This window comes from Laccaria bicolor, genomic scaffold (genome assembly GCF_000143565.1).
Source record: "Laccaria bicolor S238N-H82 LACBIscaffold_6 genomic scaffold, whole genome shotgun sequence".
NCBI lineage: Eukaryota > Fungi > Basidiomycota > Agaricomycetes > Agaricales > Hydnangiaceae > Laccaria > Laccaria bicolor.
The window spans coordinates 96,125-117,692 of record NW_001889877.1 but is presented as its reverse complement, the minus strand read 5'-3'; the positions used below and the strand labels follow the sequence as shown (position 1 = coordinate 117,692).

The following is a 21,568-nucleotide window of genomic DNA, read 5'->3' as shown; positions in this document are numbered from 1 at the left end:
GCTGAACAGCATGTCCCTTGGACCTTCGAGTTCGTCTCTATCGCAACTCTATCGAGTGTTTGAATTTGAACTAGAGAGTCAAGCTCATGGAGACAATCATAAAGGACACATAGCTCACCATGACACCACTCGAGACTGTCTCCCTTGCAACCCTGGTTCGAGTCCAGGTGTGTCCTATCACTTGGGGCTCTGGGCCATTCCTTTGCCACAAGGGGCAAACCACATTTGTCGCCTGGTGAAGAGGTAATAAAAAGGAGATAATTATGTTAAATAGTCAATCTCACATTAATGTCGAAAATGTTCAAATAAAAAAGATTCATTGTTATCTCAACTTTGCAGCCACAAAAAGGTGATGATGTGTATGTCAAATATTTATTGGTAGTTTGTTAGTGCAGGAATAACTGAGAAACAAAAGAAATCTTGCCAGGAAAGGAAGATAAAGAAAGACCCTGTTTTACCTTTGCAACAACGATGAGGCAACTATTTAATGACATTGAAAGATCTTTCTGGCCTGAGGGAACAGAAACAAAGAATTAAAATTATCTCTCAGGGTTCCTTTGTTTAAGAGGGTTAAATTTAATTTCCTTGATTGCTTTTTACAGTGCCAAGAAAGACCTTTCAATGACATTAAATAGTTGCTTCACCATTGTTGCCCAGGTAAAACAGGGTCTTTCTTTATCTTCCTTTTCTGGCAAGAATTTCTTTTGTTTCTCAGTCATTCCTGCTCTAACAAACTACCAATAAATATTTAACATACATGATATGACCTTTTTGTGGCTGCAAAGTTGAATGAACAATGAATCTTTTCTATTTATACATTTTTAACACCAATGTGGAATTGACTATTTAACATATTTATCTCCTTTTCATTACCTCTTCGCCAGGCGACAAATGCAGTTTGCCCCTTGTGTGCATGGCATGTTGAGCCTTGATATTTTTATATGAAACATATACAGCTTTAGTGCATGTCACGAGGTTTTATTTACCTCCAATTCACCAATGTCCTTAAACCTTCATCTGGATCAAATTATGGATGCCCTCGGCCAGAGGATAGATTTGTCGGACTTTCCTATTTTAGCTTACAACCGGCATCTACTGGTTACAACCATTCCAATCGCCAGTGGCCATCTCAATTGCTTGAAATGGAAGAGTGTTTGGTTCAAATTGGGTTGGAACCAGGGTTGAGTCCGGATTCAACCGGGCTCCCCATACTAATATAGCCATCAATAAATTTACTGATCGACCGATGAAATGTTAATAAAGAAAAGTGCATCACTCAAGGATTGAACCAAAAACCTCGGACTCGTGGCCTACGTACGCAATGATTACAAATTTGTAGTGCAACATAACCATTCGACTACATGACCTATTAGAAAACTCCCAAGGCCGCTCATATATCCAATCTCTCACCCAAACTAAAACAAGAAAATCTTCCAGTGCTGCAACATAGGGGAGGTTTTCTCCTGTAATTAATGCATAGTATGTGGGGCTCTTTCCAATAGAATGCAAATTTTTATGAAATCTACTGTACTTCGTTTAAGCCATTGGAATGTCGTTGCATTGCGATTGCAACCAAGTGTCAACAAAGACAAGTGATTACAACTGGTTCAAACTCCGACATAATCATGATTGAAACTCCGGCTGGTTGCAACCAGCAAAAAAAAGTCCGACATTTGACCTTTGCATACTAATAATTACGGGCCGTGTGGCGAAATGGCATCGCGTCTGACTACGACACTTGTATGTATGTATCAGGAGATTGCAGGTTCGAGACCTGCCTCGGTCATTGCGATTTGAATTTATGTAGTCGGGTGAACGTTGAACGTATTTTCTTTTACATGCGCGGCCAAGAGATCACAGTCGCCTTATGTCACGAAGCTTGTTTAGGACCGAATCCCACCAATCAACGGGCCTCAGCAAGCCCCCCAAGCCCACCTCGAAGCCACAAGTCTTGCCAATAGCTAAGGCAACTTGCACGGTAAGTATCGAGAATCTGCGAACATCATTATCTTTGAATTCTACCTTACTAAAACGAACCAGGACGAAACTTTGAAGAGTGGATGGAATCGGCTTTTTACCGCTAGGACCCAGGCAGAAGGTGGTTGGGCATTAGTGGGCGACGATGTGCTTTTTTCCGGCGCCCTCAACATTGGCTTTGACGGCCACGCCAGTGCCATAGCCTGCTGCTACATCTCTTCCAGAGCCTTTGGCTACGCAGTTGTCGCGGATTTGATAAGGTTAGATTTTCAGATCATCAAGAAAGAAAGACTGGTGCACACAACGAACGGTCTTGGCCTGGGAGCCCCGGGCCTGGCACCTCGAGCTGCGAGTCGAGCACCAGGGCGGGAGGTAGACATCAACAATATGTTCTCCAGATGATTCGGAGGCGCCATGATTGTCGCACAAGTCATGTCACTTTTTACGTTGTGGCGTTATAGTGGATATGAAGTTGATGTGAAAGGAGAAGGAGGAAGTGGGGAAAATACTACCGGTTGTTCGAAGACGTAGTTGAGTCTAGTTTTCTGGTCCTGCTTGGGTCCTGCTGAACCCGTTGATTGATTTGCGTCTCTGAGGTGGATGTGAAGTTAGTCTGCGGCTGAATCGCGCTGAAACGTTGAAGGAGAATACGGGAAGAGGTTGGAGAATGCTGGGAGGTTACTGACGTGGATTCAAAGCCAGTTAGTCACATCAACTGTATGTACTAATGGCAAGCGCTCGCGTCGCTTAGATTCATTCGCTCACAGAATTTTCCATCGAGCGTAAGTAGGGTCATGGGACTCTGATGATTTAAAAGAGTGACGCTATTGGTAAAACATGATCACAAAAATTATGATTCAGGACTCTCTGTCTGGGACTCGAACCCAGCTTTCCCGCATAACTTAGACATCATGACAGCGACGTGCACTAACCCGTACGCTAACAGAGAACGTTAAACGGTAACCTCTATCCATAGGTCCGTAAGGTTCACCATACAAATCAGGGGAAAAAAAGAGAAAAGGGCTGAGGTGGGCCCGGGGGGCGACGAAAAATAGTGCCTTGAAATGGATTACAATCTGTGTCAACACGAAAAAAGTGAGTTTTCAGACAAAGAATGGCGAAGCCGAAAGTGAACAAAAAGTGACTGCATACAGCCTTACAGGGCGGCAAGAGTCAGGATGGAATCTGTCCGAAAAGACAAGAGGTGAACTCGCGAAAGAATAGCGATTATGAGATAAGGAGGCAAAACTTGCAGGAATCACTCTTCTTGTTGTGAAGGACGTTAGCCCAACAGATGGGGAGAGAGTGCGAGGCACTTGCCCTATTGCAGGGAGAGTGATTGTCTAAGCCAAGCATCACCCTTCCTCAATCCCAGTGACCGAGCTCTTGAACTTGGACGCACATTGAGCTAGACGTTATTGATAGGAAACTTAAACTGCCGTCTTAGCAACATAACTCGGTCACGATAGACGTGAAATCGCGCCGCCAAAGGTGCTTCCAGTGAGTGGTGCATCCGCTCAAACTCTCATGGCCGCTTTAGTCTGCGATACCATTAGCTCAAAAGTCAATGTACCAGCAAAGAACTCAACTTACAAGCACCAACGAAAGCTACACGTATGCCCGATTTAATCCTGTAACCCCCTTCGGATTCTTGAGAGATAATCGATGACAGGTAACGGAGACGCGTAAACCCACCTGCTTCTCGATGACATACTCGACTGCCACCTTTCCTTTAGATCTGTACGCAGTCGTTCGCAGTTCATATCCAAGATCTACAGCGCGTCAATCAAGGGGAAAGCCCGACGAAGCAGGAATCACACCTTTCAAGACTGTGCGCAAACTCTGCGGTGTGGTAGGGATGTTTATGTTGGTTTGGTTCGCGGTGACGCGCCTTTTCCCTGCTTACAAACCCGACCACATCCGGGTTACGCGCCATCTATGTTTCCATCTCCCTTTCCAAGTCGTAAGGATGAAGGCGAACTTCCGACACGTCATTCTCCTCGCCACCTCAGAGAAGCAGACACCTCAACTTGGAGTACGTGGGGGTTTTTGTGACCTTGTTGTGACCCCCCAGTTCCCCAGTGGATGTCGGTGCTGCAACGATGAATGGCCTGCTCGTTTATCGCTTGAGGAATTTGGGCGAGGCTCGAATTGGTACGAGTTGACAGGCGCGTTTACATTCGACAATATTGCTATTGATTCGGGACGATGATTCCGCCTGTTTAGATGGACGATCGGCCAATCCCAGTTCTTGAATCAGCACGTCACTACAGTCCGGTGGCTTTTGACGAAGTCGTGAACATCCTCGTCACGCGCAAGGCCATACCCATCTATCCCCTTCGCCTCACTCCAGTACCCTTCCTCCGACTTCAACGTAACGGCGCCGCTCTGCATCCCTTCCCTCCCGCGTTCCAATAGCCAGCCTACCCACCAATGGGATATTTATTACCACCGGGCCATAGGATTTGGCGGTCCTGCTCCCCAGTGTGGAGTCGGAATTAACGTCTTGGATCATTGGAGGGCGGTTTCGGGGCTTTGGAAAGCAGTGCGTGGTATCACTCCACGAGTATGGAACCTCAACAGGGGTACTCTGCAAGTTCTCCACAACAACTGGTTCCTCCATTCTCCTCAACAATCTCCCGCCATTCTTCACAACTACCTCCCGCCATTCTTCACAACTACCTCCCGCCATTTTCCACAGCTGCTCTTCACAATGATTCAACAGCCGCCCAAACTCGCTCGCTCGTGCTAGGATTTATTGGCAGGCTTTGGGTCTCTTCCTCGTCGGATTCCTGTGTCGGGTCGCTATCGCCCTTTATCAGCCCCTGTTGTGTGTATTACCGTCCTGTTGGTTAGAGGCGTCGCTTATAACACCGTCGTAATAATCTAGGTCCCTTCATTCAACATCTACTCAACATCCGTGTCATCCCGCAGAGCGCTGAATCGAAGACAATATCTGGTATGGGCATTTGAAATGGAACCCCCACCCCCAGATTGAGTGTGCTGCGTTAGGCTCAATCGCATCCGCATCAATTCTACCCACATTCCATCACGTCCTTTCAACTCGTCCGCATCACGCGCCGGTTACTCGACCCATTCTTGAGGTTGGAAGTTGGAACAGAGATATTTGATACAGGGCCGGCGTCGCTGAAGACAATATCTGGATTGTTTGAGGTTCACGGGCGTTGAAATCGCGCAGATTGTCGTGGTTCATCGGGTTCTTTCTCAGGTCAGCCGAGGCCGCTCACCCGGTGCCATCATCATGCGTCCATTCGGCATATTGTTCAGGAGGAAATTGTATCGGTCCAGTCTCTGCCAGTGCAGCAGGTCAGAGCCGGTATCACGTCAAGTTTAAAATGACGGGATTAGTGCCCAGAAGAAGTCAAAGCTACTTCAGATGGGCTTCGTCATGACCGGGCTCACCAGGATTCTCCCATACATCTTGTCCCTCATTTCCTCGTCCCAGCTTACCGAGGCCTCCCAGGGTCCGAGTGTTGCTTTGGATTATGGTTCGGTTTAGGGAAATTTAACTTGAGACTCGGTCATGTTTTTGGGGATCCCGTTCGCTGCACCGGCGTATGTGATTCCACCTGTTCTCGGCACCGATATCTCATGCAAGGGGGTACCGGAAATTGAAGCCATGACCCAAGGTGGTCGGGTGTCGTCGCTTCCCCTTTGTTCACCTTCGTTGGTCCCGCCCCCGCTGTTAACGTTACTTTTGATAACTTCAGGACCAAAGGGATTGTCCTGTTGACCACAGGAGCTAAGAAGTTGTTTGGTTGAGCTTGGCGGTTTAACGTCGAAGATGAGGTTCCTGGGGTGAGTTATTTCAAAGAGTGATACAGTTTTCAAGGAATGAACTTAGGAGTTATCAGGTTTTATTCCTTTACGGCGATATGTATTTCGTGACTCGCAGGGTCTTAGGCTGTAAATGGCTCGTATAATTTCTGTAGATATTTCGAGAAGTACTTCTGATCGCCTAGCAGCCTGCCTGTGTCCAAATATGAGAAAAAATGAAAATGAAAGCTACGAATGATGATGATCTACATTTACGAAGTCATCGTAAGTTGAAAAATAGGGGCATATAGAAATCTGCGTGCCACTTGCGGTCACTTGCGGACCACCTGTTCGCAGGTGACAGCAAGTGTCTCGCAGATAATCAAAAAGGATCACAGGTATCGCAGGTGTCATGCAGATAGATAGTCTACTACAACATAGTACTTAGTAAATTTAAACTAAAGAAATGTAATCTTCACCTGAGAACTTAAAATGTGGCCACTGCTATGCAATACAAGTCTGGAATACAGTGTTCAATTTTCTACACAAGAGTTTTAGTTCTTATTTACTCATGCCTACTCGCAAGTTGACTGCAGGTGGCTCGCAAACATCCATTTTGTGCGCAGATTCTCGCAAGTGTGTCTCGCATTGGTCTCGCAGGTGTATCGCAAGTGATGTGCAAGTTGCACGCAAGTGTATGCAAGTCTCGCAATGGATACTAACTCTCGCAAGTGTATCTTAAATGTGTCGCAGGTGTGTTGCAGATGTATCTCAACTGTACCACAAGCTGAACGCAAGTGTATCGCAGGTGGAATGCTGATTGGATGCAGGACATCTTGGTCATTTCATAGAGCAATATATGTCACCTGTATAATTTATGAATCCCATGAATGAAATGGTTCCAAAATTAGTGAATGTGAGGGAAATGTCATTGAAATGGATTGTACATGTGAGGGAAATGACAGTGAAATACATTATGAATGTCCCAAGAATTTCCTTCAAATCCGCTGACACCTGTCTAATCGAGGAAATTGGGGGAAACACCAGAATCCAGGTTTTCTGGGGAAGTAGTCGGGAAATAACAAGAGATTTTCGTCAATTTCCAAAGTTGGTTTTCCCTAATGTCCCTCATTTGGTATGGAATCAAGTTGGGATGGGAAGAAGAGAGTGAGTCTGAATGAGAGGTGAGACTCCATCACTCGCCAATGGCAGACATTGGCTATTGAGTCCTGAAGTCTCTGGAAAAAAATCGACCACAATCATGTCCGATAAAGAAGGAAAATAATGGTAAGAAGCCGGTGGCTGACTAGTCATAGCCTCAGACACTGCATTACTTGTACATTTCAGCATAAAAATGGTCTTAGTACAGACCTATAGGTACGAACCAACAAGTCAGAAAGAATCAGAGAGATTCAGATACGTTAAACCAGAAGGATAATTATGGTGCTCATTGAAGAAATCTCAAGAAATATGAAATCTCAGCAAGGTGCCCTGATGCTCGCAGATGCCCGCAGATACTTGGCTCACTAGGTCTAATGTGCATGCAACTGGATTGGTCTGCACGCAAGTGACCGCAGATACTTCTTTTCGGTTCGCAACTGGCACGCAACCTGTGTCCGCAGATGGCACACAGATTTTCCTGTGCCCACCTGCGACACATTTAAGATACACTTGCGTACACTTGCGTGCAACTTGCGCATCACTTGCGATACACCTGCGAGACCAATGCGAGACACACTTGCGAGAATCTGTGCACAAAATGGATGTTTGCGAGCCACCTGCAGTCAACTTGCAAGTAGGCATGAGTAAATAAGAACTAAAACTCTTGTGTAGAAAATTGAACACTGTATTCCAGACTCGTATCACATAGCAGTGGCCACATTTTAAGTTCTCAAGTGAAGATTACATTTCTTTAGTTTAAATTTACTAAGTACTATTATACTATGTTGTAGTAGACTATCTATCTGCGTGACACCTGCGATACCTGCGATCCTTTTTGATTATCTGCGAGACACTTGCAGTCACCTGCGAACGGGTGGTCCGCAAGTGACCGCAAGTGGCACGCAGATTTCTATATGCCCGTACTGTTGCTTTTTTAGAACTATTTCTTCACTTACAGTTGACAATTTAATATCCTCATCCTTGCAACTCGAAGTCCCCGGACGAGTAACGGGCCCAAGAAGATGCCGGGCTTTCGAATAAACAAAAGCTGATGCCCCGGCCTGATCAAATACTAAGTAATCATGATCAAGGCAATGGAATTTGAAAAAAAGATTGAATCGATGAATCTCCATGCCGCCTAGATTGACATGCATGACGCCAACAAAACATACATCTCCAACTTTCTCCGTTCGTATACCAGTTAGAACATGCAATTAAGTCTAATCCTTGAGGCAGACCAAATTTGGGTTCAACTACCAGTCGGAGAGCGGCATTGTGTGCAAATCACATATTATTTGGTTGTCAGTTGGTACCAACGATCTGCGAAATGATCCAACCCACCGTCGTACTGTCTTTTTTGAAAAAATTACTTGCATGGGGTGACGCTAGTCGTCGGATGTTACGAAAGGTAAGTATGTATCATTCCCACCTTGACTCTGAATCTTCCTCATTCCATTCGCCAAGAATCAAGATCACCTGATAATGATAGAAAACCTCCCAATTCTAACCCTCTCCGTTCGTATATTGGTAATACACGCGCCTACTTTGTTCAAATGCCTCTTCTGTTCCCGCGCAAAATCAGGGTTCGACTCCCAGACGGAGAGATGGAAGTACAGGTGCATACACCAAGCATCATTTTTTTTCTCCTCGTCAACTGCTTGTCACACCACTAAACCCGTCCGTGGTCGAACAATTGATTTCAAAGAATTACTGCACGATGTTTCAGTCACGTAGCATGAAAAAACCCAGTTGGTACTCATTATTGACCTACCCACCTAGGCTGGCATGTTTGTATGTATGTTGCTCTTCGTGATAGAAAATCTTCAATCGACAACCCCCTCTGTTTGTACATCGGTCTGTGCATGCTTATGTCCATCGATAAAATGGTCTCATGAGCAAGGATCGACGTTAAAAGGTTGGGTTCGATTCCCGGACAGAGAATTGATCGCCCAGAGCTTGGGACCTTTTTTCCCTTGTCGTGCACATACGTACTTCCATTCAAAATAAGTCTTATCCCCGTCACCTAGAACTGCACATTCACCATAGAAAACCTCACGATCTCAACTTGTATGCAGGTTTCAGAAAGATTTCAAAATCTATAAATTCATTTGAGTACAAGGCTGCCTACAAGAAATATTTGAATTCGTATGTTGCCTCATACTTACCGCCATGCAAATAAACATCTGCCGATTTGCAGACCCGCTTCAAGTTTGACGTCGACACCCGGATCTTTCTTCATCCTCTTTGTTGGTACATCTGCAAGTACGCGTGCTTACTATGTGTTAAATTGTCGACAGTCCTCACGCACGAAAGCTGGGTTCGATTCCCAGACAAAGAGATGGAGACACATGCGGAATAGCTATGTTCTTCATCACGGAGGGGCGGCTTCAAGTTTTAGGCAGCGATTGTACGTGGCTTGTATCGTAACGCTGCAGGATGCCCATTCCGATAAAACATCTTCTCCCGCCAAGCCTTGCCCTACGGTGGTTGCTTGATCCAGGAGTCCCAGGACTGGAGCTCATCGCCTTTCAAGAAAATTTTCTGGAACCTCTGTTAGTATAATGGCCTTTACAAGCACGTCTCGCGTCTACCTAGACATCTGCGCGTGAAACTTGGGATCAATTCCCAGACAGAGAGTGGTAAGACGAGCTCGTTTATTTGCTGCTTTCTTTATGCAGATGAATCCTGTTTCTGAATGCAAAACGTACAAAGGAAAAAAAATCTCAGTGCTTCATTGATATCAGCACAATGGGGAGTACACGCCAGGTTTCAGATTTCAGGGCTTACCGGAGTCGGTATATGTACAACTTGTAAGGTCCCTCAAAATTAATTACAAGCCATCAGCGGTCTACTAAAAAGCTGAGAAGCAGGAAAGCGAAAGAGAAGGTTCCATGAGGGTATGTAGAGGACAAAGCGGCGTAAACGTAGCTTCTTTCAGAGGTCAAATGTGATGAACAAACGAAAATAGGGAAGTGAACATACCCAATGACAAGGATAACCGGAAAACGCCAAGGATTTCGACAAAAAAACCGGCGTTGGGTACCGCCTGGTCAAATTCACCTTCAAGATCACCAACGACCCATCCATATCTGTGGACACTCGAAATGTGACGGCAAATCTCCTGGAAATTTTACCGTCACAGGGACGCCTATGACCTAGAGTCGACCGGGAGTGAAGGCTTCATACCCACTCTAAACGAAGGCATCAGAAAAAGGATAGTATGGAAGGTGTGAAAAAAATACTAACTGCTTCGACTTTGTTAATAACTTCGAGATCTCCTCGAAATTGTCTACGTATTTGAATGTGTATCCTACTGAACACATAAGATTGTGTACTGGACAGCTGAGAGTGACTAAGTGTACTTCTTTGGCGTCAGTACGATGTCAAATCCATATCGGGACCCACTCACGAGAATGTACACCAGCGACGACTTCACTAGGATGTAATCAAGGGAGGGAAGAGTTCGTAGAGGCTTGAGCTTCCTTGTGGAATGAATGAAGGTGAGTTTGAGGAATGGGAAGGCCACACACGTCCTTACGCAGACCTCCGCAAAGCCTATCGACTTCCGTCACCCGCACCTCCCTTTCCCGTTCCGGCCTGACAAATGTGAACGCCCACGACCGTTGAAGCTGGTCCATCCCGACCGTCAACGCTGGTCCCTCCCGACCTTTAACCGTCCTAATCTCATCCAGTCGTGCGCATTCCGCCTGCCGAGGATTGATTATATTCAGCAGACAGAATCTATCCATGCGTATCTGCTCGCGCACTCTTAGTACCTCGTGAGGAAAGGCAGAAAAAGATGGAGGGGAGAGGGCAAGGGAACGAAAAAGGGGATGGACAGGAGGGAACAGGATGGAACAGGGAAAGAAGGGGAGGAATATGGCAAAGAAGATGGTTGGGAGATTGAGGAAAAGAGAACAAGAACGTACTTTGAGATCCCTATTCCTCCTCGGACGTCCTATCTATTCTTCCCGGTTGGTGGGTTAGATGGTTTAGATTGAGGCCTTGAGGTTGAATCTGAGGAAGGCCGCCTTGCCAATTCAAATCGCGGCATAGAAAGGCGCAGACTTCGATAGACATGTGAGTGGTAGATGCAAAGCCGCCGGAGGTCATGATAATAGTACAAGAGGCCGGTAGCGGTGCTGGAGAGAGGGAGACCTCAGACGACAGCCTGTTTGCGGAGGACGGCATGGACAGGCTCTAGACAAACAAGGAACAAGCTTGGGAAAACAAACACGACCACGTTGAGTCACATGTCTGACATCTGTGATTGTCCTTTCGCTCCCTTGAGCTTGAGCGCTGAGCTGTTACATGCAGAACTGCTTTTTGTCAGCCACTCTGGTATGCAAAAACTGACTGACCCTAGAGGAAGAATTCAAATCCTTTTTCTCGCGTCGACCAGTAATGAAGGTACTTATATTCCACTTGACTCCAAATTCTGCCAAAGTTTTGCACCACTTGATATTTTTGTAAAATCACCTCAAGCCAGCAAAAAATCCTCCCATTTATAACTCTGCATTGGTACACTGATAGTACGTGCTCCGCTTTGTTGTAATATCAAGTACCCTAGATGCAAAATTACCTGTGTATTGCAGTGCCATTTTTCATCCGGCGGATCTGCGGATCTGGGTACTAGAATAGAACATCACATCCACGTTACATGACCTGCTGAGTTACTATAGAGACATGAAGATTACAATCAGACGCACTATACCGTCTATACGTAGACGTCCTGTTCTAGTAAACGAATGTACGACGGTACTATGAGGGCATGTGTTCAATAAAAATTTGATAGGCTCCGAATAAGTTTATTCTAAAATTTTCACGCCATATTACGATTTCGCAAAGGGCGTTATACATATATAACTTAGTAAATTCTCGTTTCATCCCCTGTTGCATCTAAACATCACACAGCACGGCGGTTGCACGGCGGTCATCAGCGGCTATGACTACACCATATATAGACTTTCCCTTCCTCGTTTCCGTGAACAACATATAAATTGCGCACTAAGGTATTTGCCAGCTCATAACCAGCTCCTTGACAAATGCGCTTCGCCACGACTTCGTTCTTATCGGTGACCTTGGGTCTCTTGGTTTCCTTCATTCAAATTTCTGTGGCCGCACAGGGTCCAATCGTTTCTTTGAAGCAAGGATCATTTCAAGGAAATGCAACGGGTGAGATAGTTAAATTCTTGGGAATGCCATTTGCCGCTCCGCCGTAAGTGATTTTGTGTTTGCTTCTGATGCGTCATCTGATCACGAGTGATGGGCTTCAAAAAGTATCGGAAATTTGCGGTTCGCCCCCCCTCAACCACCACTTTCATCTCAAGGTGTCCAACAAGCAACTTCGTTCGGAGCGGCTTGCTTCCAGCAATCACCAGGGACAGCGCAAATTCTGAACGTCAGCGTATCGACCATCCTTCCGCACCCAGCTGTGGTCTCTGAAGACTGTCAGCTTTCCCCCCCCTTCATAGCTCTTCGGCTCTGTCGTTTATGGCATATTTAGGTCTCTTCATCAACGTAGTAAAGCCAGCACAAATTCCCGCAGGCAAGAAACTCCCCGTTGTGTTTGTAGGTTGTCTTATCCACGATATTGCCTTCGACTAAACATTTTATTAGTGGATTTACGGTGGCAAGTGGGGTTGTATCGATGATGCACTAAAAGTTCACCATTTTCCAGGCGGTTTTCAGACTGGTGACAGTGCTTCAAACCCAGGAGATACGGTTGTGGCTCGGTCAATTGCACTGGGTGAGCCGGTGGTCTACGTGTCAGCGAACTATCGCCTCAATGGTTCGTAAAGTTCGTTACTGGGAACTGGGAACAATATTCATCACCTCACCTTTGACCTATAAAAGTCTTCGGGTTTTTGCAGGGAAAGGAAGCCAAGGCTGCAGGTCTTGGCAATATTGGCCTCCGAGACCGTAAGTGGTCTAAAGGTGAGAGAAATTAATCAAAACTTACTTACTCTTCCATCTAGAACGGATCGCTCTTCATTGGGTTCAAAAGAACATTGCTGCATTTGGAGGAGATCCAAAAAAAGTAACAATGTGTGTCGTTGAAGCTCCCTTGAACTCCAACGCCTCGCTAATTCTTGATATAGCTGGGGAGAGAGCGCAGGGGCAATTTCGGTGTCCTTTCAAATGCTTGCTAACGACGGAAATACAAATGGGCTCTTTCGGGGGGCGTTTATGGTATGAATTTTACAACTACACAGGTAATTCAATAATCGGCCCCTAGGAATCCGGATCTCCATTCCAGCTTAGGAATATTACGACGAACCAGCAGTTCTTTGACCAGCTTGTGATGGATGTGGGATGTACAGGATCAAGCGACTTGATTGGCTGTCTGCGGACTATTCCATTCGACAATCTCGGGGCAGCTGTCAATAAGTCTCCCAACGTATGGTCATTCACCAGTCTGACACTAATTTGGGGGCCTACTATCGATGGAAATGTTATAAAACGTGCCCCTCAAGAGTCGCTTCTGAAAGGTTTGTACGCGAAGGTGACTGATTTTAAGTTTTCGAACGAGGGATCCAATTTGTTAACCTGAAAGTCAGGTCCCATTCGTTACCGGCGATTGTGACGATGAGGGAACGTAAGCTTTCGTTTCAATTCAATCTATATTATATCTTTTGTTGACATGAGTCTTCTAGAACCTTCTCATTCGGCAATAAAAATATCACGTATTTGGATTTTCATTTTTCCATCTGGCCGTCTATAACATTGAAACAGGACCAACGATGAATATCTAAGCTACATAAAATCCAAGTAAGACTACTGTTCTCGTCGCGATATCGCCATTCAAAATTTTGACGCAGTTATCTTCCTGGTATTTCTGATGATCAGTTGGCCCTCGTTGCGGATGCATATCCTGAAGACCCAACTCAGGTATATATGTCTACTAAAATATGCACACGAGGATCTGATTTCACTGTTACACTTAACGCATCACAGGGGTCTCCCTTCGGAAGCGGCACAGCAAATGCGCTGACGTTCGTATCCAATCATGCGGGTCAGGATCTTATTAACGAAGCTTCGTAGTCCTCAATTCAAACGAATCTCTGCGATACAAAGCGATTTATTTTTCCAGGCTCCTCGAAGATTCTTTTTAAAATTAGCATCGAAAACCCAACCCACCTTCGCATTCTGTTTGTATCACATTTTTTATTCACGCTGATATATGCTACTAAACAGTGATTCAATATCCAGCATATAAACGTGGAAAGGCGACCCCGTACTTGGGAGCCTATCATTCATCTGATATTCCCGAGTTTTATGGAAGTGGCGCAAGCCCCGATTATATAGGCACGGATGCCCTTGGTAAGGAGTCTTCGAGGTCTCAGCCCTCCGCTACTCATCATTCCTCAGTTAACTTCGCCAACGCGCTCAACCCAAATACCCACAATCCAAAAAGTTTGCTATCTTCGGTCAATTGGGATCTATGGGGGTCATCAACCAGCGCCCCCCCTTTGCTCACTTTCTTCGATCCTGCGCCTTCAGTCAATATCACCTTTGACAATTTTAGAGTAGATCAGATAAATCTACTGACCGAAGTGACTCTGAAGCTCTTTGGTTGAATCAAATACCTACCTTCACTCTCGAACAGAATGGAGGATCCATTCTGAGGGTAGCACTAGTATTGTTGCTTTTTTAGACTACTTTTTCGCTTACGGCGGACAATTTAATATCCGGGCCGTAGTCCCAGCCATAAATTCTCAGCCTTTGTTGACAGTTTCATAACGGAAAGGAGGGAGGGCAATACAACACCATAAGTAAGTGCTTGCGTATGGCCCGGGAGGCAAATCGGCGGAGGGGCATGTGTAATAATGTTCTCGTTTCCTAAGTGGAGGGCGGCACGGTCGGCGCCGTCTCAGCGCTAGATACACTCTATAGAATTGCACAGCATCAACTCCCTACCCTAATACGCCGACGATGAAAAGTTAACGAAGGGAACTAGAGGCCGCTCAAAAGTTCTCCGAGTTGTCCGAAAGGTTTTTTCTGTGCTCGGCCCCCATGAAAGTAATCGATCTAAAGGGTAGGCAAATATTTCGTTTCTAATCATCTCGTTTTTGGCCGACGCATCTTCATCTATGAAGCATTCAGTACCAAGTGAATCAAAAGCTCCAATCGCCCTCCATTTATAGAGTGTCCTAGACCTTTTAACAGTTTTATTATGAATGATGGCGTTCTGTCGCTTTCACTTTCTACTGGTCCTAGATAACTGTCGGCACTTCATAAACTTAAAGGACGATTTTCACATTGCTAACGAAAGCAGCGAACCATTCGAAACATTTCCGTGAAAGTGTATTCAAAAATTGAATTCCCGAGCTATAAATCTCAAAGACACAACATTTATTCCCTCAATTTGTAGTTCAATTTCATTTGGCGGTCTACATACCCGTGCATGTCAAGTACTCCCCGGTAAACTAAATTTATTTCAACACCCCGAGGACACCGAGAAGGCCTACTTGAGGCAGTAGCTGCAGTGTGTTATGGCAGTCCTTCGAATTAACGGTTGAAAAAAAATTCCATTTCACTCTGTAAATCCCGACACAGGTTTAGCGCCCATATTGTATGGTAGTCATGCGTCGCCCGAATTGAGCGAGGCCCACCGCCGGTGTTGATGGTAGAGACGACAGCCACACACGAGTCAACAGCTACATACACTGCCGGCAGCAGCCGTGACACGAGTTCAATTGTCCGATCTTCCCCAAACCTACCTCTAAAAAGTTGACACGGAGGGCGCTTACGCCAATTCTGCAATCCGAGGGCTTTTGTCAATTATGTTGCGCGAAATTTATCTCGCGCGCGCTGCCTCTCGCGCTGTCTGATCGATCGTGACAGGATGCGTGTCTTCAAAATTGCAGAAGTGGGACATTTTTCGTGTCTTCCCTGGACATCATGTGCCTTCTGTCTTCCATATTTTCTCGGTACGCATTCAGGTTTTTCTTGATTCTAACCCTTATAGAAAAAGAGTTCGGAATGTCTTCGACCGGTGCTCAGCACTGCCACGTTTGGACGTCACCGAGCTGTAGTCTCTACCTGGACTCTCCGGTCAGCTGCTTGGCTTGATTATGCGCGCTCTTAGCGGTGATTGAGGTATGCGCCCGACTTTCCTTGGACAATATGACGATTTTCCCGGCTTCTAGCCAAAGCACCTTGCTTATCCTTCTAGCCAACCAGGTATGTTTCAAAACTTCAGTTGAGATGGTAACGGCCATAGGTCAAAGTCAAATTAATGTGCTCAGCCACCTCCATTGAGCACTCCGAACTGCGATCCGTTGCATACTTGACCGGAGAGGCACGTTTCATCGATCGGGCACTCCTGTTCTACAACGATCTCTTTCTATGATATGAGGACGAACAGAATGATATTTATACGTGACTGAAGGTCTGTTATTCTCATAAAAAATCGTCCTTGCTCTCTACAGCTCATCTGCAGCATCTCCATGTTCACCAACAACCCATACGCTCAGGCAGGTTGGTATAACCCACAGAACCCCCACTCGATTAACGGCCAGCCCTGGAATGCCAATGCGCCCCATCCACCGACTTTCGGGGCACTCCCATCTCAAAGCGGTTCGACGCCTACGAAGCTGACGTTCGAGTTTCCCGACGTTTTTAACTGTTCCGTCACCGGTCCAGGCGGGAAAACCTACCTTAGTATTGTGTCGAACAATACATCCACATTAATTTCCAAGCCGAACGGAGAGCTCGTCGGCAGAATAGAATGGCAGGCCCAGCCATGGATTGAGATCGCGAATGGTGTTGGGCGACAGCTCGTCTCGACGTGGCTTCCACTTTCATCTGACCACAGGTGAGTACACTGTCGCGACCATTTGCCAGTTTGACCAATGTGTTAAGCAGCTACCGAACCATGATTGTCGGTGGGCGCGTTTATGCTTGGGTCCCTCGGAGCGGATCAATCGTCGTACGTGCTACTTCCCTGATCACGACGGCATGTTATTAAGTTTTTCCAGTTGTGCACCGCAGGCCCCAACCCTCCAGAAGAGTTTGCCAGAATTTCAAGGACCTCTAGAAACATCGTATTGGAGATTACCAGTGGAGCGATTCATGCGGGACTTTTCGAGGTTGGGGTTGTTGCGACAGTTTTATTACAATCCGGTAGAAGTTTGGCATAAGTGCATAGCGCTTGCGAACCTATTAGACTTTTGATATCCAACATCCCCCCACATTGGTGTCGTATTTTCTTTGCAGACTCTGTCCGTTTTTCTTTTATTTCAGCCTTGGTTTGTGGGCACTACTTAATTTTCGTGATACATACATATTCCTCTTGTAATACTGCTTGACGTTGATCGTTAAATTTAGGCTTTGACACTGCTTTTCTTTGAAACGGAGTTTGTAGGCGCTGACAAATCAAATTCTCACATCGCCCTCTCTTCACAACGAAAGACCATCTGAGAATGAGTTACACATCCACCCATCTCCTACCTTCAACTTCAGGCTCAACGGCATCGCAAACGGATGGCTCTCGAACACTCACGATCACCAGCGATCCCATAGGCGAACACGACGGGGACGACCAGCGACAAGTGGTGGGAACCCTCAAGTTGCGGGGGGCACATACCAAGAAGACGCAGAGAAAAGCCACAGTAGCTTGGGGCGAGGAGGTGGTGGATAACGAGGGATGCGGGAGAAAGAAGTCTAAGAGTACGCCTTTTGTTCATCTCGCAGGAATCGATTTGTTTGATAGCGGTATCTGTAGTTTGCTGTATTTACCACAAGCCGCGAAGATTCGACGAGTCTTCAGACGAATCTGACTCTGATAGTGATATGTCAGATTCGGGACATGCTGGGCATGGTCACGATCGTCGAGGCTCCTCTGCCACTGGTGCTGCGTTCCCTTCAGCTGCGGGCTCAACCGCTGAAGTTGTGGACACTTTCAAAGACAGAGAATCCAACGCATACGAGTCGGTCCCTAGTCATCATAAACATTCGTAATCCCATTCATCTCACCTTGGACTCCTTTTTTCTGGATGGTTTTGATGATTGTATACCTTCAGATAGCTTCCCACAACTTCTTCGCATATCCTCATTTCAGTGGATCATTTGACGATTCTGTGTAACACAGGCAATACATCCAGATCAGTGAATTTCGTCCCCCATGCTCAGCAATTCCTGACATCTCGTCGATAATATGCTGGCGGCCACTCCCACCTGGTTGTCACCTGGATCGTACACCTTTCTCTCGGCTCAACCTATCTACCACACGTGAACTCGAATGAAGTCCAGTGAAACCTAGTGGACATCTCACTGGCGCATCAACTCCGCGACGTCCCAGGCTACTGACCATTACGCATATTTTTGAGCGGACGACTTTTTATGCCTCTTCTAGTTCAACTTCCAATTTAAGGCAAGGTCAACTCCATATACAACTCAATGCCTGTTGCCAGCTCTCCATCCAACTTTGTTCATCTTGTCATTTTTTATTCAATACCACAGTCACATCTGCCCGCATGAACTGGTGAGACTCTCATTTATTTTTTCTGAGCAACTTAGATTCACCTTGAGACTTAGACCCCGGCGGGTGACATTACCATTCGATCTGTAACCTTGGCCTTTGATGGTTCATGCGTGGTCGCAGGCAATACCAAGGTGCTGTCGCTCGGAATCAACTGCCGGTTCACGCATTGGATCCACTTTGTCAGGACCAATGCTATGGCTGGAAGGTCAACGACGAACGTTAAGACCTTCCCCGTTTTAAAGCTGCCACGCGGCCCCTAGCTTACAACAAGTTCCTGATTCGTTGTCTTCTCAGTGCAAACGCAAGGTAAGAGTGCCTACTTGCGAAGACAAAACTACCTCTTATCCGGATCAAGGTATCTGGCGCCTTGTTCTGCCGAGACAGCGATCAAATATGGTCAGTAAGCTCCAATTAACTTCAAGCAGGAGAACGTTTGCGTATCTAGGGACAGGTGGGAATGAGTTGAACTGTTGACTTTTCTGTCAGGCTTATCGTGTGCAGCTGCATTGGACCACATCGCTCGTCCATGGGAAATGTCTTCACAAAAGACAGTTAGGCAGTACAACGGCCACCACAAGGGTGATAATTGTCATTGTCGCATCAACCAAGCTGTTCACACCTCTCAAGAGCAGCGGCATGTGACGCACTACACAGTTGGCGGTTGATTGACTCTGCCAATTCGCATTCTGACACCTAACGTGAATCGTTGTTATCAAGTGCATATATGTGGGTAAGGAGGCATTGAATCACCGCTTATCTCTCCCTGAAGGCTGAGCGACTTGGGTGGTCAGCAGGACGAGCGCCAAGGGGTGTGGTAAGTATTACGATGTATGGCGTTATAACACAAGGACGACTAGACTACATCAAGCAACTGGCAGCGGAGTTGTCTTAGCCTTTGTGAAGCACCTTTCAGCGGTGTCTGGTTGATTTTGGGTGGCTGTTAACGTTGTTGATCGGTGAAAGGATGGGGACAACCAGCGGATTGAGTGATTGCCACTGATTGTGACCACATGCTTGGAAATGCTTCGCCGGTTCCCATCCACCTTTAAAAATCTCAGGTCTCCTTCACATTCATCCATACCCTCTCTGCGGACTTAACATGGCCAACTCCCCTGACGGTGGTGTCCTCAAAGTAAAGTACCGTTCTAAAACTGATTTGGAGGATCTTCTCAACGGACGTCCTCATAGGACCTAGTAGCTAGAGACGATGCTCTCTCATCGTACCTCCGGGAAAAAGCTTTTACCCTACCTAATATCGTCTTGATAGAGGTCCGTCACTCCTTCCTTGTTTCCCCATAACTCTCAACGTCTGGGGTGTAGCGCCAACTATGTGATCTAGAGCTCATCATCAACGGCGGTTTCAGCCCTCTAGAGGGTGAAAAAGATTATCAGAGGTGAATGTTCACCCTGTTCTATGTCCCACTCGTTCTCAAAAACTTCGCTAGTATCGTCGACACCCTCCGTTTAGCGGACGGCACATTATTCCCCATCCCAATCATCCTAGATATATCTAAAGAAGACATTGAACTCTCCTTGGACCAGAACCACGTGGCACCCCGACTAGGACCCCGAAATTTTTTCGGATACCAGTCGAGAATCGACCTCAAAACGAGCCCTGGTCTACATACAATCCATAAGATTTCTATATTGTCTACAATAACTACTAAAAATAAGCCTAGATCATGTCTGGGGCTGGAGGAAAGTCCAGAAGCCAGACGGTTTCGTCTCAAAAAGTCAAACCAACAGCCACTCGGCAAAACCGAACGGCTGAAGCGGAGACACAGGAAAGAAGCAAAACGAGGGCTGCAGGGGCGGTGGAGATAGACGAAGGCGATCAAGAAGTCGGCAACGCGGAGAAAGGGAGGGCGTACCTCGAGGAGAAGATACTCCTCGTTCCGGAAGGAGCGCAACTCAGTCTGTACGCGCTCACGACAGCTCTCTTCCAGATCGCAGCTCTACCAGGCATCGGTCGACCTGTGATCAATGCAGTCCGCGCGGTCGCCTTTCTGCTACAGGAGGTGGAGACGGCGGAAATAGCAGCTGACATCAGGAATATAGCCAACGAGCAGTTCAACGAGATGACCAACGATTTGAAGGAGATAGCGGAGGGACTCAAGGAGAAGGTAATGGGAGAGCTGGAGGAGAAAGCTGCGGTGTTGGAAAGGAAGACGGCAGAGTTGGTCGGAGTGGCAGATAAGGTGATGCAGCAGGTTGGGAGCGCAGGAGGTGCTACGTACAGGGACGCGGTGCTACGGGCGAACTCTGGGGCACCACTGGACGCGAACCCTCGGCTGGCGGCAAAGGAAAGCATTCGGCAGCGGCAGTCACTCATCGACTTACCCAAGGAGTCCAAGCTGAGGGACTGTGCCAGCACGGTCCTAGCAGGCAAGTTCTCGGAGGCCATGGGCAAGGCGACAGCGCACCAGCATAAGATCAGAACATCGTTGAAGTTACAGAACGGGGGCGTCTTGGTGGAGATGGTCACAGACGAGGGAGCAGCGTGGTTGGCGTCCAAAGCTAACGCAGAGGCCTTCCTGCGGGAGCTAGGGGAGTCAGAGGCCTCGTTTAAGACGAGGTCCTTTAACGTTGTTGCCTATTATGTGCCGCTCAACCTCGATACTAACAGTTCTAAGGATAGGAAAGAGATAGAAGAAGCGAACGGAATGCCAGAGGGCGCGCTAACGAAGATCAGGTGGATCAAGCCCCCGACACGCAGGCGGCCAGACCAACGATTCGCTCACATCATTGCCACCTTCTCGGACGCGGAGACGGCCAACAGGGCAATAGTGAACGGTTTATCCATCTGCCACAAGAGGGTATCGGCAGCGAAGTGCAAGAAGGAGCCCATCCGTTGTCTCAAGTGCCAAGGCTGGGATCACATCGCCGCGGAGTGCGATGTCGCAAAGGAGGTAAATATATGCGGAATGTGCGGAGGGAAGGACCACTGGACCAGCAAATGCGAGGCACAGGGGGTCACCTATTGCACCTCATGCAAGACAGACACCCACACCAGCTGGGATCGTGGTTGCCCGACTTTCCTCAGGAAGGTGGACGAGCTGAATGCCAGAGACCCCGCAAACGACATACCGTTCTTCCCAGCAAAGGAAACCTGGACATGGTCCCCGTCCTATCCCTCGCAAGGTCGCAGGTCCCACCCCCAACTGC

The 21,568-nt window shown here is 47.0% G+C and overlaps 11 protein-coding genes across 11 annotated transcripts in view; 8 read left to right on the top strand and 3 right to left on the bottom strand.

Annotated features, from left to right (window-relative positions):
* Positions 1-37: 37 nt before the first annotated feature.
* Positions 38-320, bottom strand: LACBIDRAFT_315350 (uncharacterized protein; the record flags this gene model as incomplete). The annotated part of the gene is made up of 3 exons (XM_001877956.1): positions 38-70; positions 119-232; positions 285-320. The coding sequence occupies 3 exons, from the start codon at positions 318-320 to the stop codon at positions 38-40; spliced, it is 183 nt and encodes a 60-aa protein (XP_001877991.1).
* A 2,721-nt stretch (positions 321-3,041) lies between these two features.
* On the top strand, positions 3,042-4,395 carry LACBIDRAFT_324527 (uncharacterized protein; the record flags this gene model as incomplete). Its single annotated transcript, XM_001878318.1, has 5 exons — positions 3,042-3,072; positions 3,447-3,477; positions 3,534-3,591; positions 3,650-4,012; positions 4,204-4,395. The coding sequence occupies 5 exons, from the start codon at positions 3,042-3,044 to the stop codon at positions 4,393-4,395; spliced, it is 675 nt and encodes a 224-aa protein (XP_001878353.1).
* A 150-nt stretch (positions 4,396-4,545) lies between these two features.
* On the top strand, positions 4,546-4,833 carry LACBIDRAFT_315347 (uncharacterized protein; the record flags this gene model as incomplete). Its single annotated transcript, XM_001878317.1, has 1 exon — positions 4,546-4,833. The coding sequence occupies one exon, from the start codon at positions 4,546-4,548 to the stop codon at positions 4,831-4,833; it is 288 nt and encodes a 95-aa protein (XP_001878352.1).
* Positions 4,834-5,521: 688 nt separating this feature from the next.
* LACBIDRAFT_315346 (uncharacterized protein) lies at positions 5,522-6,010 on the top strand (the record flags this gene model as incomplete). Its single annotated transcript, XM_001878316.1, has 2 exons — positions 5,522-5,796; positions 5,853-6,010. One exon carries the CDS (start codon positions 5,522-5,524, stop codon positions 5,729-5,731), a length of 210 nt encoding a protein of 69 aa, XP_001878351.1. The 3' UTR covers positions 5,732-5,796; positions 5,853-6,010.
* Positions 6,011-7,215: 1,205 nt separating this feature from the next.
* LACBIDRAFT_315345 (uncharacterized protein) lies at positions 7,216-7,557 on the bottom strand (the record flags this gene model as incomplete). Its single annotated transcript, XM_001877955.1, has 1 exon — positions 7,216-7,557. One exon carries the CDS (start codon positions 7,555-7,557, stop codon positions 7,216-7,218), a length of 342 nt encoding a protein of 113 aa, XP_001877990.1.
* Positions 7,558-9,698: 2,141 nt separating this feature from the next.
* On the bottom strand, positions 9,699-10,581 carry LACBIDRAFT_315344 (uncharacterized protein). The gene is made up of 5 exons (XM_001877954.1): positions 10,446-10,581; positions 10,325-10,393; positions 10,162-10,276; positions 9,898-10,106; positions 9,699-9,843 (listed from the first exon to the last, which is right to left on the bottom strand). Exons 4-5 carry the CDS (start codon positions 10,000-10,002, stop codon positions 9,742-9,744), a joined length of 207 nt encoding a protein of 68 aa, XP_001877989.1. The 5' UTR covers positions 10,003-10,106; positions 10,162-10,276; positions 10,325-10,393; positions 10,446-10,581; the 3' UTR covers positions 9,699-9,741.
* Positions 10,582-11,960: 1,379 nt separating this feature from the next.
* LACBIDRAFT_315343 (uncharacterized protein) lies at positions 11,961-14,495 on the top strand (the record flags this gene model as incomplete). The annotated part of the gene is made up of 15 exons (XM_001878315.1): positions 11,961-12,133; positions 12,196-12,365; positions 12,422-12,486; positions 12,535-12,706; positions 12,772-12,837; positions 12,894-12,963; positions 13,017-13,107; positions 13,154-13,420; positions 13,476-13,513; positions 13,572-13,601; positions 13,651-13,686; positions 13,737-13,806; positions 13,873-13,910; positions 13,960-14,066; positions 14,113-14,495. The coding sequence occupies 15 exons, from the start codon at positions 11,961-11,963 to the stop codon at positions 14,493-14,495; spliced, it is 1,776 nt and encodes a 591-aa protein (XP_001878350.1).
* Positions 14,496-16,367: 1,872 nt separating this feature from the next.
* LACBIDRAFT_315342 (uncharacterized protein) lies at positions 16,368-17,060 on the top strand (the record flags this gene model as incomplete). Its single annotated transcript, XM_001878314.1, has 3 exons — positions 16,368-16,735; positions 16,786-16,849; positions 16,899-17,060. The coding sequence occupies 3 exons, from the start codon at positions 16,368-16,370 to the stop codon at positions 17,058-17,060; spliced, it is 594 nt and encodes a 197-aa protein (XP_001878349.1).
* A 282-nt stretch (positions 17,061-17,342) lies between these two features.
* LACBIDRAFT_315341 (uncharacterized protein) lies at positions 17,343-17,880 on the top strand (the record flags this gene model as incomplete). Its single annotated transcript, XM_001878313.1, has 2 exons — positions 17,343-17,589; positions 17,645-17,880. 2 exons carry the CDS (start codon positions 17,343-17,345, stop codon positions 17,878-17,880), a joined length of 483 nt encoding a protein of 160 aa, XP_001878348.1.
* A 622-nt stretch (positions 17,881-18,502) lies between these two features.
* LACBIDRAFT_315340 (uncharacterized protein) lies at positions 18,503-19,068 on the top strand (the record flags this gene model as incomplete). Its single annotated transcript, XM_001878312.1, has 4 exons — positions 18,503-18,608; positions 18,664-18,709; positions 18,759-18,799; positions 18,890-19,068. 4 exons carry the CDS (start codon positions 18,503-18,505, stop codon positions 19,066-19,068), a joined length of 372 nt encoding a protein of 123 aa, XP_001878347.1.
* Positions 19,069-19,591: 523 nt separating this feature from the next.
* LACBIDRAFT_232595 (uncharacterized protein) overlaps positions 19,592-21,568 on the top strand; it is a gene marked incomplete at both ends in the record, with an annotated part of 12,247 nt that continues 10,270 nt past the window's right edge. Inside the window, 3 exons of the mRNA XM_001878311.1 lie at positions 19,592-19,672; positions 19,724-19,797; positions 19,849-20,021. Of these exons, the coding sequence (XP_001878346.1) occupies positions 19,592-19,672; positions 19,724-19,797; positions 19,849-20,021 (328 nt within the window). The remainder of the gene's footprint in view (positions 19,673-19,723; positions 19,798-19,848; positions 20,022-21,568) is intronic.

What these genes read in the sequence shown, in the direction of transcription:
- LACBIDRAFT_315344 (XM_001877954.1), bottom strand. Translation starts at nt 10,002, where the DNA reads ATGGATGGGTCGTTGGTGATCTTGAAGGTGAATTTGACCAGGCGGTAC. An exon ending in CCGGTTATCCTTGTCATTGG is followed by an intron (nt 9,844 to 9,897) that starts GTATGTTCACTT and finishes CTCTGAAAGAAG; the next exon opens with CTACGTTTACGCCGCTTTGT.